Genomic DNA, 15,530 nt, shown 5'->3' with positions numbered 1-15,530 from the left:
AAAGCTCCTTGGTTGTACAGTTAGGTGAGCTCTAAACTTAGCGATCTTACACTACTTTATAAGATCTGTTCAGGAAGGAGGATTACCAAATTTGGCTTTCCTTCTCCTTTAAACTTTGAAGGGGCCCAGCAGCAGAGAGCAGCTTCCCCTCCCACCCACTAACAACTCTGGGCAGCCTTTGAAGGCGATCAGCGCCTACTACAGGGAGCAGCTTCCTGACTCTCCCCTCTAGTGATGGGCGAATTTATTCGCCAGGCGCGAATTCGCGGCGAATTTGCGCGATTCACCGCCAGCGAATAAATTCGCGAAACTCCCGCGAAAATTCGCGGAAAAAATTCGCCGGCATCAAAATTTTTTTTTCGAAAAACGGACGCCGGCGTCACAAACGGGCGCCGGCGTCGGAAAAACGGGTGCCGGCGTCAAAAACGGGCGCCGGCGTCAAAAACGAGACGCCGGCGCCGTTTCGCGAATTTTTCGCCGTTTCGCGAAATTCACGAATTTTTCGGCGAATTTTTCGCCCATCACTACTCCCCTCCCATTGGAGCAAATTTACCGGTAAGGCAGCTGTCTTCTTAATATATCTATTTCATCTACCAGAGGTTTTTTTTTTATCATTGTACGATGAATTAATGTTTTAAGCATCATGGCTTGATTTTTAACATTAAACCGACTGTTTGATATTTCTGAGACTTTTCTGAGTTGTGTCTAGGCTTATACGCGAGTCAATAAGTTTTTCTGGTTTTCATAGGTAAAATTAGGTACCTCGGCTTATACGCGGGTCGGCTTATACACGAGTATATACGGTACTCATAAACATGAATCCATACAGTCTATACAAGAACCCCTACATGCTTCTCCTTCAAGGATTTTCTTATTAACTCTTTTGTTCCTATCAACCATTGAAGGATTTGGGACAGGTTAAAGCACACGCTGATTTTAGTAACCCAGTTGCACTTATCATTCCTTGAACCCCATTCGGTAAAGCTTGAAATAAAACAGCAGAGATTTGGAAAGGGAATAAAACTGTATTGCTAACAATCACATTTCAGAATCAAACTGTTATGTAGATCATTTTCCAGCTCACTTCACGGTTACCTGCAAATATTAATTAAACATGTGTTAATATTTGCATACAGTATTTAGAAGAAAAATCCTATGAGGGTTATGTGTTTAAAGTGGATGTTTTGCTGCATAGGGAAATATTAGTAGATTAATGAAAAATCCCTTGAAATCAATCTCATGTTATTTACACAAAGAAGAATCAGTGTCTGCCAAATGTACTCCCACCCACCAGATTCACTTTTTGGCTTATACAGTACATCCCACTAGCATTGCACAACCCATGGCCTGTAGCCTTATACCTAATTTTTCACTTTGTACCTTGTTCCCTTTTTGTAAATAGGACTGGGTTTGGAGTGAACATCACACCTGACATCTGGTCTAGGCTCCATGCCTGCGCTATATACACTAGAACAGTGTTCACTGAAAACTCGAATCATCTTTATTACTTATATATTGTTTATTTATAAAGAGCCAATGTTCCACAGTGCTGTACTATAGAAGAATGACTGAAACAAGAGGCCAAGGACATCATGTTCATTAGAGCTTACAGTCATTGGGCAAGATCAGGAGTCAGGAAAGCGATAGAGACCAAAAGATCATGAAAAAAATTGATGGAACATGGTGGGGAAGCTGATTTATTCGTTTTCAAAAGTTCTGGAGAAGCTCAGAAGGTTTCAGTTGCCAATTTTTAATCCCATTTTTTTAAAAAATAATAAACCTTAAATTCAGGTTTGAAAAAAAATATAAGATTGTGCTTTTTGCGACAATTTTATGGAATCTCAGGAAAAAAACATTTATTTGCCCCTTAGAGTTCCCAAACTTCAGGTATGTTGTGAGGTCTTCAGAGGCTACTAATTGTATTTCAGAAACAAATGAAGCCCCACAGCTTGGCCAGTACTTTCCCACAATGATGTCTGCAATACTCAGTGGGCTACTGGAGTTGATATGTTGCCTTCACAGTTGAGTACATTTTGTGCTATTTTACTGACCTCTTAAATTCTCCAAACCTACGACAATGAGCATTGTCAGGTATAAAAACCTGAGGCACCTTCCTCAAAACACAGAGACACAGGTTTTGATACTCTTGAAAATGAAACTTCGTTCTTTCTCCCTCTTGTAGAAGCTGGTAGCATTGGACTGCATTTGTAGCTGGTAGCATTGAGTTGTTTACCAGGTTCCAGTACTCGCTGGGATAATACAATTATACACAGTTGTTGTAAAGCATAGCCCTAGTTATAGTTCTATCTCTCATGTCTATTGAGAAGCCATCAACATCCCTGCCTACAGTTATTTATAAATAATTCAAAATAGCTAGATATTACTTTACTTACTAAGTTATGGCCAACATTGTAAAAGATGAACATTGTAAACTTGGCTTCTGGATTGATGTTCTTTGCTCTTGATACTACCAATCCAATAATGGGAACTTATTGGATAGAACAAGAGTAGTGATGCGCGAATTTGTCCAGTTTCGCAATGAATTTCAAGAATTTCCACAAAATTCGTAAACGGGTGTAAAATCCACGCAACGCGTATTTTGACACCAGCGACAATTCGCCAGCGTCAAAATGGGCGGCAGCATCAAAGTTAAAGTCAATCGGAGTCCACTAATCGTCGCCGGCATCTAAATTGAAGCCGGTGTTGATTCCGGGAATTTGCCGTGACTTTGCATCTGGCGAATATATTCACCCATCACTGAACAAGAGTGATTCAACATCCTTGGATCAATTTCCCTCCTTGTACAGGTATGGCATCTGTTATACAGACACCTATTATCCAGAAAGCTCCAAATTCTGTAAAGGCTGTCTCCCAGAGACTCTGTTTAATCCAAATAATCCACATTTTTAAAAATTTCCTTTTTCTCAGTAATAAAAAAACAATACCTTGTACTTGATCCCAACTAAGATATAATTATAATCCTTATTGAAAGCAAAATCAGGATATTGGGTTTATTTAATGTTTACAGTATACTAAGGTATAAAGATCCAAATTATGAAAGATCCCTTAATCAGAAAACTCCAGGTCCCAAGCATTCTGGATAACAGGTCTGTTGCACTCGATGGAAAGATAAAATACATCTCTCTGTAGTTGTTTTGACTCTGCAATAGGGTGGTTTGATGTTTGGTTGCGCCTCAGACTTCTAGAAGGCTCATAAGAAAAGCAGTAACAGTTTCTGGCACAAATGTATGAACAAATCAGCATAAATACTTTTTTAATTCTGAACCCATAATCTTGATGCACTTTGGATGCCTTCTCAAATAATTGTATAAAAGAACGAAGCCTATACTTGGGTGCTCTTCCCAAACCACGCAGCACAGAGCCTTGTTCTGTTGCAGCATAACCACAAAATGAATACTTGTACTGAGGATGGAAACCTAAAGCCAGTTACTTTTTATTAAAATGCCACAAATGTGGTTTATGCGTAGCCACCACAGAAAACTTGCTCAATCTGCGGCTCCTGATTTGCATTGATATAAGCACTCGCAGTATATTATCTGTCTGTTCAGGAGAAGGCCTGGCATCAAGCTCCAGAAATGAGGCATCTCTCCAAACCCACCAGAGACATGTCAGCAAACAGTTTTGCTTCCCTTTTTTCTGTGTGGGTGACCAGAGAAACAGAAAGATGTATTTATTGAAGCTTTGTGTGCATCCCCTCAGCCACTTTCATTGCTCTTCTAGGGATTCTACTTCTTCTTATCAAGCAATTGAATCAAATATCCTTTCTCAATAAAATCAATGATTTAGTTGAGTTAGTAAATATGAAAGAATACATTGACTAAGAACGATATGGCAGTTATTGTACAATCCTTAAAAATAGTTACTTGCATTAGTGAATAAATTAAGTAATAAGTAATAAATTTGCCTTGCACGAATGTCGAGTATCGCAAATTTTTCTTAAATCTTTTTTTCCGTTTGCCGAATTTTGCGGGAAATCGGCACATTTTTCGGTGAAGCATAATGGGAGAAATCCGCCCTTTACTAACTTGCGTACATTGAAAACCATGTGGAAGTACTAGAGCTTGTTTAGATTCAAGTACCTAAATGATCTGCATCAATGTGTGCTCTCCATCATGTCCTTTTTATAGCACACTATGGGCCTATTTACTAACAATCAAATGTCTATTTTTCAACGAATAGTGATGGGACGCCTCGTCAAAAATTAGATGCCAGCGCCGTTTTGCACATTTTTCGCCATTTCCCTGGACATTCGCAAATTTTTCAGCAAAGCGAAATGGGACAAATTTGCCCATCACAAATCTCTTTAAATATGTGGGTTTTTTATATTTTTTAAAACTCTAAAAATGTATTAAGGGGCATATTTATTAAGGATCGAGTTGTTTTTTTCCCGCGAAAATGTGAGTTTTCAAGGTTTTTTTTTTGGTCAAAAATCACATTTTAAAAAAAACTTGGATTTTTCAAGATTTATTATACCCCAACGCTGGAAATAGCTTGAATTTGAAAATACATCATCTAAAGCCTGTCGAGGTGATGGAGTCAATGGCAGAGGTCCCTTGAACCATTTGAAGATGTTAATAGCCTTCATGATGTTCGCTTTCTTCCATTCAAAAGCGAGGTATAGAAACTCTAAAATTCAACCTTTGATAAATAACTCCCTTAAAACCTTAAAAACTGTGGTATAAAAATTCTCAGGTAAAAGTTGTTGAAGTCTTAGAGAAGTCAATGGGAACTGCACTTATCCGTATTGTCCGGAAAAGTAACATTTTTACAAGTACACTGTATTCATATTTTTTTTCAGATTGTTCAACGTTTTTTTTCATTCATGTTTTTTAAATTTCGGATCTTTTATTTAATTTCATGGCATTTGTGGTTTTAGAGTAAGTGAGTTTATTCGTGGTTTCAAAATCTGTAAAATAGGCCTCCATTAGTGATGAGCAAATAAATTCGCCAGGCATGGATTTGCAACGAATTTCAACGTTTCACCGCCAGCCAAAAAATTCACTAAACTGCAGCGAAAATTTGCCTGTGAATCAGAATAGTCGAGCGTATAAAAATTGTCGCATGTCAAAATGATTCGTACGCCCATTGACTTTAACGCATTTGGACAAAATAGTCGCGCGTATAAAAATTGTCGATCATGTCAAAAAAAGTATTTTGACGCCCATTGACGTTAATGCGTTTCGCAATTTTTTCAGTCAATTCGCTAATTTTTCAGCAAAACGCAACAGATTTGCCCATCACTAGCCTCCATGTTTGGCCAGCTATTGTTCCATTCATTTATCTCACATTGCAACAGTTCTGCCATGCTTTATGCCTGAGATTCTAGCTTTTGTTGTAGAAGAGCAGTCGGACCATAGTGCTCCAAATTCTTTAGATATTTACCTCCCTGTTGATTTTTAAAGCCATTAATGGGATTATTAAAGTCCTTAATGGGATTATTTAGCAATGTGAATGAAGAAACCTTAGCACTTAACGGCAGTTTTAACATTTTAGTAAATGAGACCTGCCCAGCAGTAAATAGAAATGCATTAAAATGTAACTTGATATATGTAAAAGGGGAGATTATACAGAGCAATATGAAAACAATACAGGGGTTGTATTGCTGATTAAGACATTGGTTCTCCTGTTTCTGACAGATGTTTGGTTCACATTCATTTTTTTTAAAGCATAGGAAGAATTTTACTTTTTACATGAAAATACGCCCTGCAAATTGGCTTTAGGGCACCATGACTTCTCCAGCTTTTCTGAATCAGCGCAGTTACCCAGACAAATAAGCACACTAAAGAGAAATACCCGTTTCAATATGTTTACATTTATAAAAACAAGTGAATTGAATGTAATATAAACAGGATATATTCCTTTCATAGGCCTCCCCTGGTATCAATTAATTATCCAGCTACTAGCATGTTTTTATTTTATTACCTTTTCCTTCAGTTGTTTCTTTCACACCTCTGTTGTTTTATTCATGTACAGAAGAGATTTCTACTCACTTTTGCATTATATTCTTTCGACTTCACTCAGTGCAAAGACATTGTCTCATTTGTATGTCTCCTATTAAATTAGCTGACATTAAGTGTTCCCAGATCTCCTGAAGGAAGCCCTAGGTAGGGATATCCTAGTGGACACGCACATTCTGCCCAAGTGCTTCTCTGCTGTAAGGGGCACCAGTATGTAGTGCCAGGGCTATAAACATAAACAGGCTTCATTCTTTATGGGCTAACCTGCAAAGACAAAGAGGATCTTCTGGGGGGAAAGTGCAAAATACATGGTGCATTGCGTCTATTCTTGCACTATGAACCTTGACCCCTTGTTGTTAAGGAGCCCTACAGAGGGTTATCTTTGTAAACAGTCTAGAGTCTAGATACTTATACAAACTACAATGTGCAATTCCAGACACAATTTGTCATCAAGGCTGAGCACTAGGGATGGGCGAATTTGACCCGTTTTGTTTCGCCAATAATTCACCGCCGGCGAAATATAGGCGACTCCCATTAATCTATGGGCGTCAAAAAAATGTTGTTGCGCAGCGAAAAATTTTTTGACGCAGGACGCCATACAAGTCTATGGGTGTCACTTCCGCACCGAAACAAGGTGAAAAGATTTGCCCATCCCTAATGAGCACAATATTTCACCATGTTTTGCCGCGACAAAACACCCATAGACTCTAACGCAAGGGTCCCCAACGTTTTTTTTTTCCGGTGAGCCACATTCAAATGTAGAAAGAGTTGAGGAGCAACATAAGCATGAAAAAAAATCATAGGGTGCCAAATAAGGCTATTGATTGGCTATTTGGTAGCACATGTGGACTGGCAGCCTACAGAAGGTTCTGTTTGGCAATGCACATGGTCTTGGTGTCTTAAAAACTTGCCTCCAAACCAGGAATTCAAAAAATAAGCACCTGCTTTGAGGCTCCTGGGAGCAACATGAAACGGATGGTGAACAACATGTTGCTCATGAGCCATTGGCTGGTGATCACTTCTCTAATGTATAGTTATGAATTTGCCCATCACTACTAGGTTTGCCACCTGTACAGTTTTCAACCAGACAGCCTGTTTTTCTAAAGGGCTGTCAGGGTGAAAACTTTGAAATCTGGACAGGACTTTGAATTGAATGCCGCAGCGATGAGCCAATTGCTGATTGCCACATCATAAACCCACCCCTTGATGTCATAGACAGACTCTTGAAACATCACCCACCCCTGACATCATCCACCCATCCCCGATGTCATCAGGTCCACCCCCGACCCCAAAGGTGAAAAAGGTGGCAAACCTATCCCCTAGGGAGAGTTGCATCCAAGATGACAGCATAGAGAAGTCCTGATTAGGCCCCTTGATTTATATGAGTTTCCAGAGGATTCCATATTTGTTATATAATGGTGGGTAAAAACAAGTGACTAGGCCCCATCGTATTGATTTGTTCTAATATAAACTGCTTACACCAATTGTATGTCAAAACAGGTTTCAAAAATGTAAATGGGAGACACGTTGCATTAATGTAGTCTAAAGATGAATTTAATGTCCTACAGATGGAACATACTTTGCTCTTTCTATGCCCTTTTCCTGACTCCCTTTAAAATGCCCTTCAGCATTCTTTAACAAGATTAGATAGTAATCTATGAGTAATTGTTTAAACAGATTAGATTTAAAAATGAAAAAGGCACTGGTTTTAATTCAATGACCCTGTAGGAAGAAACCTAGAAACGTTCCTGCAAAAGACACAGAAAATATGGAGACAATGCTAAAGTGGCTATAGTTACAAATTGGATGGAAACAGACTAGGAAAGGCGCAGTGCTTTGCTGCAGATTTATCCTTGTATTAGAAACTTCTTATTAGACAGTGTCTAATATAAGGATACATTTGCAGTAAAGCACTGCGCCTTTCCTAGTCTGTTTCCATCCAATTTGAATGTATTGCCTAATTTGTGCACCTTGGACGGGGTACAGGAACAGACTCCTAGGATTGAAGTTGATTTTGGGATTGATACCACAACCTGCTGTTCAATTCCACCATCATTGCAGCCAACAGAAAAGGTTGCTTGACTTTTGGAGCTGGGGTTCAAAACTGCGCTTGCATCCAGTCTGCTGAGTACAAGTCTGGTTCACCTATTTACATACCCTAAAGTCAGGGCAGCCAATAGGGAGGTGAGAAGGGACTGTAGCCCTGGACCTGGAGAAATCTTGATCTGAAGGGGGCCCAGGCACAGAGCAAAAGTTACTTAAAATGCGTCACGTTTAAAGTTACGTTAAAACATTACGTAATTTACATAACTTCCACAAAACCTGCAGTGACTTTACTAGAAATTTCCATAACTTATATAGAAGCTTGGGTAACTTACATATAAAGCAATGACAATGCAAAGAACCTTGACAGGGGCAGCTGGGGACAAACTCATCTGCCCCCTCAATGATTCGACTGACTTATTAGTATATTAATTAATAATTTTAACTATTTATATGAACTGCTTATTATAGAGTAACATTAGTTGTTTAATAAACAACATTGTTCCAGCAGTAGAATGACTAGTTGTTGGGCCCCACAGCAAGATCATCGAGCCCCTAAATGTATGCAATTCAGATAACTTAGGCAAAAACATACGCTAATTGCATAGCAACTCACATAACTTGTGTATCAAGCAATGACAGTACAGAGAAGTGTGACAGGGCAGGAAGGTGGGTAGAGATTCAACTTAGGGCAAATTACACTGATTCTCAATGAATTGACTGACTTATTAGCTCATTAATTAATGTTACTGTTAATAGGAACTACTTATTATAGACCAACATCAGCTGTTTATATTGACATCTATGAGCATCTCCTACATGAACTTTCTAGCAGTGGAATGACTAGTTATTGGGCCCTGCTGCAAGATAATTGGGCCTTTTAACTCTGGGAACAAGATATTTTCCATGAACATATATTGCAGCTGCTTATCAGTCCCATGGCACCCCCAATAGTTCCTGCCCTTCCCCACCCCAACATCAAGGTTTGTTTCCTCTGAAGTTACCCCCCTGTTTGTATCGTAGTTGTGCCCAATAAGTTCAACCTTCTGTCCTTGCAAACCCTACCTACCTGCACTCAAGGGACATGGTTAAATTCTTAGAACTGCCCGGTTGTGTTCATGGGGGCTTTATATAAATAAATTGGAAGTTTCTGATGGTGGCCCTGCCCCCAATGGAAATCTGGAGCTTCAATCAGGTCCAGGGTTGAGGTAGCTTCAGGATTCCCCAGTACCAGCAGGCCCACTTGCGCATGATTCACCCAAAAAGTCACTTTGGATGAAATTTGGACACAAGTACCTTACTTATTACATGGATATAGACTCTCCATTGCAACCATTTTCGAGTACCCTGCATTCAATGTCCCTTATATCTCAGTTATGTTAGAGACAGAGATACTGACACCTGAAATCAAGCAGTTTTTATAAAATGTATCATAACATTGTCCTCGCTGAGCTTTATAATTCCACCATAAGCACTCCATAATGTCTTTTACATTACCTATCAGATCCCACAAGTTCCTCTATGAGGGGGCTGTCATATTTGAGCTACAGTAATCCATTTGTGTTAGACATTCTGACAATTTCAGAAGGGACAGTCAGGTTGGCAAAACAGTCAGGTTTAGGAACTTCAGATTAGAATTAAGCTGGCCATAGACGCACAGATCCTATCGTACGAATCGAGGATTCGTACGATTTTCGGAACGTGTGTGGCGCGTGCCGACATCTTTCGTCCGGCGAAGATTGGTTGTTTGGTCAATCGGACAGGTTTGATTTTGACCCAACCGTTCCCGCCGGAGCCCATTGCACATCGTAATCGGATCGTTCAGATTACCCCGATATAGCCATGCTTGTTAATGGCATATCGGGAAAAGATCTGCTCGTTTTGCGATGTCGCCAGACGAGCAGATCTTTGCGTCTATAACCACCTTTACTTATAAAATCAAGCCTATCGATGGTAAAATGACCTATAGGTAACTTTTTATGTACATTAATATTTTCAAAAGTAGTTTTTTTGTGTCAGTACCACTTTAAAGTTTTTGTTGAAATGTGCCTTAACAAAACCCTAGTTAAATACATGACAACTGCTACTTATCATGACTACAATGTACACATCAAAAAACAATTTCTCTCTCTATATTGTGGTGCTTAAGATATTCATTGACATTGTGCATCCATCATATAAAACATCTTGTCCTCTCTGCTAAATGCTGGATAAAGAACATGCATCACATTTATTAGGCAAGCTACAAATTAAATACACATTTTGCTAAAAATATCAATGACATAGTTGTGATGTAGGTTGTGGTTTCACCGATGCCTCCTGCTTCAGCAATGTACATGTGAGACTCGGCCTGACAATATGATTTAATGTTGTCTCCTGTGGGAAGAGATGCAATTTTGATGTCTGGGAATGACAAAATGATTTATTATCTTGCCCAAACTGCATTTTAATACACAAAGCCTGCACAGTATGCAATGCTGACACACACAGGTTCAACCAGACCAATTTTGAGGATAAGAAAAACCACACACACAGCAACTCATATGCGGGTTGTTTAAATTGTTTAGAGAAACTTGTAAATTGAATTTCTAATCCCAATAAAAGATCTTGCTAAAGATTTCCCCATGCTAAACCTTTGGCATCACTTACAGCCCTGTCAGAAGGTAGATACTGAGAACTTTAACTCGATTTTAAAGGAGACATATTGTGTAAAAACCAAGAATGTGCCAGTGCATTATATTCTTTAAAATATTGAATGAATGTGCATAACAAAAGTAGTGTCTGGGGCTGATTTACTGAGAATTTTGCAACACCGTACTAGTCCCACCGATCGGTTCTACTATTTGCTGCCTCCTTTTCCAGGCTGTGCAGGGGAGCCAGCAGCACTCAGCACACCGAACTGTAGTATAGGAACCAATCAGCATTTGACACAATGAACACTAAAGCTGGCCATAGATATTGAGATTTTTAAAAGATCAGATCCTGATCGTGAGACCACGATCTTCTCAAACGAATTTACCATCAACTAAAAAGACCAATTTGCCAGGAAAACAAAGGGGAGCTGCCTGCTTGGCCCTGCAAACATAGATAGATTGCACTGGGACCGACAAAGATTTTTTGACCTGGCCGATCAATTTCCTGACAGATTTCGGCCGAAAAATCGTAAGATGTGCGATCGTTCAAATCCCACTAACCGCACGATAATTTCGAAGGATTGGTCGGACTTCTCTAAAATCGGTCGTTCGGCAAGAAGAATCGGCGCGTCTATGGGGAGCTTAAGGGGCAGATTTATCAAAAGTCGAAGTGGAAATTAGAATTTAAAAAATTAGAATTTCAAACTGATTTTTGTGTACTTCGACTAAGAAATAGTCCAAATTCGATTTGAATCTTTAAAAATTCGAATTCGACCATTTGCCATCTAAAACCTGCCGAATTGCTGTTTTAGCCTTTGGGGGACCTCCTAAAACCCAATTGGTGGACTTTGAAAAATCGAGGTTTTTTTTAAAAAACAATTTGAATCAAATTCGATCGAATGCGACATTACTTTGATTCGCACAATTTGATCAAAAACTGACCTATTCGATCAAAAACTGACCTATTCGGCCAAAAAAAAAACCTTTGATTTAATTTCGGTTGGTCTTTTTGAATTCGAATTTCAAAGTTTTTCAAATTCGACCCTTGATAAATCTGCCGTAAGGGGTAATTCCCTGTTTGCATCTGCCCTATGTGTGGTGGTGCCTTGTTTTCATTCAGCCTTGACTGCGGGGGAGGGACATCTCCCCAGAGGACCATGCACTGAGCTACATTGTTGAAAAAAGGCACACTGACACTGCTTTGCTTGTGTGAATGCAGGGCTGTGATTGGCTGTCCCCTTCCTACTGTGCTTCTGGCAGGGATGTTAAGTCTGCCCCATACGCTTCTCTTTGGCTTTGTGCCTAACCCTAAACTACTTGGGTGCTATCAGATCTTACTGACTCCCACTGGTACGAATGAGAGAACCAAACTCAGGAAGGAGCAGGTAAGTATAGAGATTTTTATTATAAAAAATACACTTACATTAATTCATCAAAATAATAACATAATATTAGCAAATCCAAAAGCCACAAACCCCATCATACACCCTCCTGCCCGCAGAGTCCATCCCTCTGTCCATAGGCAAAAGTCCGAAGAAAAACCCTCCAACCCACCAATTCACAAGGCCAAACTCGCAAAGTCTTGTTTTTATCCATATGGCCTTTATACCACCCCAAAACACAAAAACAATAGCCAGTCCTCGTACTCCAGGCTGGGCAATGTTGCAGGTAAGTATAGAGGTAGTGGTAGTTATGTAGTAAGGGTTGAATCAAGAGGAAAACACGTAAAAAAAGAACAAGCCAGAGACAAAACCAAAGCAAACTGCATAGTAAACTGGAGGTCCCTGATTCAAATGGAGCAAAATGTTAAACATATGCAGAGAAGGAATGCACTGAGCACTAAATAAGCAACTAAATAAGCCTTGTAATATAAAAACAAACTAAATGGGTTCAATTGCAACTTATAAACCAGGTATGCGTATGTATCTTGCTTCACTGGCTAAAAGGAAGAACAGGAGTCGGTGTAAAACTAAGGCAAAAACTTTTGTTAACTTTGTGGATGTGCACATTTTTTACAATTTAAAATATATTTCATGGGGCTAAAGTAGCATAAAGTAGATCATGATTCCTAGCTTTATAGCCCCTGCAGTTGCAGGCAGTAATTAGTCTGTCTCGTTTGTAGGAAGGGTATAAACTGTTAGCAAAATGCAGGCAAATCTCCTTGATTTGGGTCTGTAACTAAGCCATATGTCAGCTGTACTGTGTGAGGAACATATAGTACTTGTAACAATACATTAAAGAGCAAGGCTGGTAAACAATGGACTCAGAGTGGCAGAAGAACAGAACACCTTTTATAGCACCTATTGATCATTGATTCCTGGTAACAAGCAGGCACCACATGCTTTGTACTTACATGGGAGCTGGGACAGTATTGTAAGTAATGAGCCAGCATTAATTTAAATTACTTTGTGGCAGGAAAGATCATTTGCATATGTATGAAGGGATTATTGCATGACCAGCATTCTCTAATTAGGTTTTATGTAGATCATTCACAAAGCTTGCCACCTGTACTAGCTCTATAAACAGTCATATATATTTGACTGAAGATATTTAAAGGGGTCTCAATCACCTAGCAACCAAGCATTTATTGGCTTAAAACATTGGAATGTGACTAGGAGAGGCCAGAATAGAAAGATGCGTAATAAAAAGTAGCAGTAACAATAAATCTGTAACCTTACAGGTCATTTGTTTTTAGATGGGGTCTATGTGACCCCCATTTGAAAGCCGTAGAGAGTCAGAAGAAGGCAAATAATTAAAAAAAACTGTCACAAACTATCAATAAACTTCACCTTTTAGGGTAGGACTCCACAAAGTATTTTGTCGAGATCTGACGAGCTGCGACAAAACGCATGCGACTTGTCACTGTCGCATGGAAGTTTTTTTTCCAAATCATATCAAAGTCTGCTCCTTGTTTTGAAAGAAAGAAAGAAAGAAAGAAAGAAAGAAAGAAAGAAAGAAAGAAAGAAAGAAAGAAAGAAAGGGCGAAATACCTCTTGGCCATTCTATAACACTTCAAAGCCTTGTCTAAGAATAAGCATACTGTGTTTTCTTGAGCATGAGCCTTTCATAGCTGGCAACAATACCTTCAATAATTTCACTATGTGGCTGCATTAATAAAAAAGTGCACTTCTCATGCTGCCGCTGATTAAAATGCACCAGTGGATATTGTATTTGTAGCCTACATCACTGCACTAATTAAATAGCGCAAGCTCTTCCATATCACAGATACAGGCAGCTGATAAATATCCCTCTAATACACACATTTTTCAAGAAAAAATTACCACCCACTGTAACAATGTGATCCTTCAGTAAGTGGATAAAGTTAGAGTTGAGTAGAGTTGTTTGTGGTGTAAGTAGGACTATGTGTTGTATATATAACAATGTAGAGTGAGTAAAAGGGACGATTTATTAAATCGTGTTTCTTCAAATTGGGCTTTATGACGCCAAAAATCCAAGGGGAAAAAAAGTATGTCTTTTCTGGGATTTATTTTGCAACAAAAATTAGACCATTCTGAATACAAAAAGACTCCAGCTAAAACCTGTTGCGTAAAAGCCAGTGGCAGATGTCCCTTTTACAACTAGAAGATCTTTCTTTGCTTTGTGGTTTTAGAGGTTTTCGGGTGATTTTTGATGCTGGCTTTTATTCAGCAATATGAAAAAGTCAAAGTTGTTGTGCGACAAGTCACAGTTTTCGCAACTTTTCCCATTTATGCTTTTCCAGTTCAGATCCATTCGTAAATTTCACGACATTCTTGTTTTTAGAAAAAAAAATGTTGTCATGGTTTCAAACATCTATAAGACCATGAAAACTGAAGGTCTAGATCAGTGCTGTCCAACTGGCAGCCACGACTCCACTTTGTGTGGTCATCAGATTACATCTGTAATCCCCCTGCCTCTATATTTATAACACCTCTATTGTTCACACCCCTAAAACCCTGTGCTGTTCACACCTCTGTCCCAAACTGAAAATGCCCACTTTGTTCACCCCTCATACAAACTGCTGGAGGGGCACCAGCATTATGTCGCTGTATGTAGCACAGTCTAAACTGTTCATTTTAGAGTATTCTGCCTGACCTATGCTCCCTGTTTGCGCCATACTCTGCCTGCCCTATGCTCCCTGTTTGCGCCATTCTCTGCCTGCCCTATGTTCCCTTTGTGTACTATACTCTGCCCGCCCTATGCTCCCCGTGTGTGCCATATGCTGCCTGTCCATGCTCCCTGTGTGTGCCATACTCTATCTGCCCTATGCTTCCTGTGTATACCATACTCTGACTGCCATATGCTCCCTGTGTGTGCCATACTCTGCCTGCCCTATGCTCTCGGTGTGTGCCATACTCTGCCTGGTAGGGGTTTGTTCGCATTTGAAAATTGTTTTTCGGGCTCTTAAAGGTGTTTAATAATGTGCTGGGGGTGCTGTGCTATCCACAGGGGAGGTTGAGGCATATGGATACATGGGTATGGTTTAAAAAAAGGTAAGTGGTCAACACTGGCTTCCATTATTGGCCCTCTGCCATGTAGGACAGAAAAATTACTCGTGCATTGCAGATGAAGCCAAGATGCCCCATGGATCACATCAGATCCAGGTTGGTATCTCTGTATATGCTATTCACTGACTACCTAGTCTTTACCTCCTGCAAGTTATTCATCAATCCAATCCCATTAAATGAAATTCACACCACATGATGTCACTATCAGTCAAACAAAGGGGAATATATATTTCTGCATTGTATTAAATTGAGTTTTCTTCCACTCAGCTGTCCTAAAAACTGGAAAGGAAACCGTTGCCACCTCAGTGCTATGACGTTGCCTTCTAGAACAACAGAGGACAACGACAGTGGTAAGTAAAAGATTGCACACTATACAACGTAATGCTGCA

General features: G+C 39.5%; 1 protein-coding gene across 2 annotated transcripts in view; it reads left to right on the top strand.

The window, feature by feature from the left end:
* Positions 1 to 15,530, top strand: part of malrd1.L (MAM and LDL receptor class A domain containing 1 L homeolog) — a 245,556-nt gene that overhangs the window by 220,110 nt on the left and 9,916 nt on the right. For both annotated transcript variants that reach the window (XM_041565859.1, XM_018267285.2), the window contains exon 36: positions 15,409 to 15,491. In XM_041565859.1, coding sequence (XP_041421793.1) covers positions 15,409 to 15,491 — 83 coding nt within the window. The remainder of the gene's footprint in view (positions 1 to 15,408; positions 15,492 to 15,530) is intronic.

The sequence above is a fragment of the Xenopus laevis genome, chromosome 6L, assembly GCF_017654675.1.
Source record: "Xenopus laevis strain J_2021 chromosome 6L, Xenopus_laevis_v10.1, whole genome shotgun sequence".
Classification (NCBI taxonomy): Eukaryota; Metazoa; Chordata; class Amphibia; order Anura; family Pipidae; genus Xenopus; species Xenopus laevis.
The sequence above is the reverse complement of the archived record's forward strand: the minus strand, read 5'-3'. Positions and strand labels throughout refer to the sequence as shown.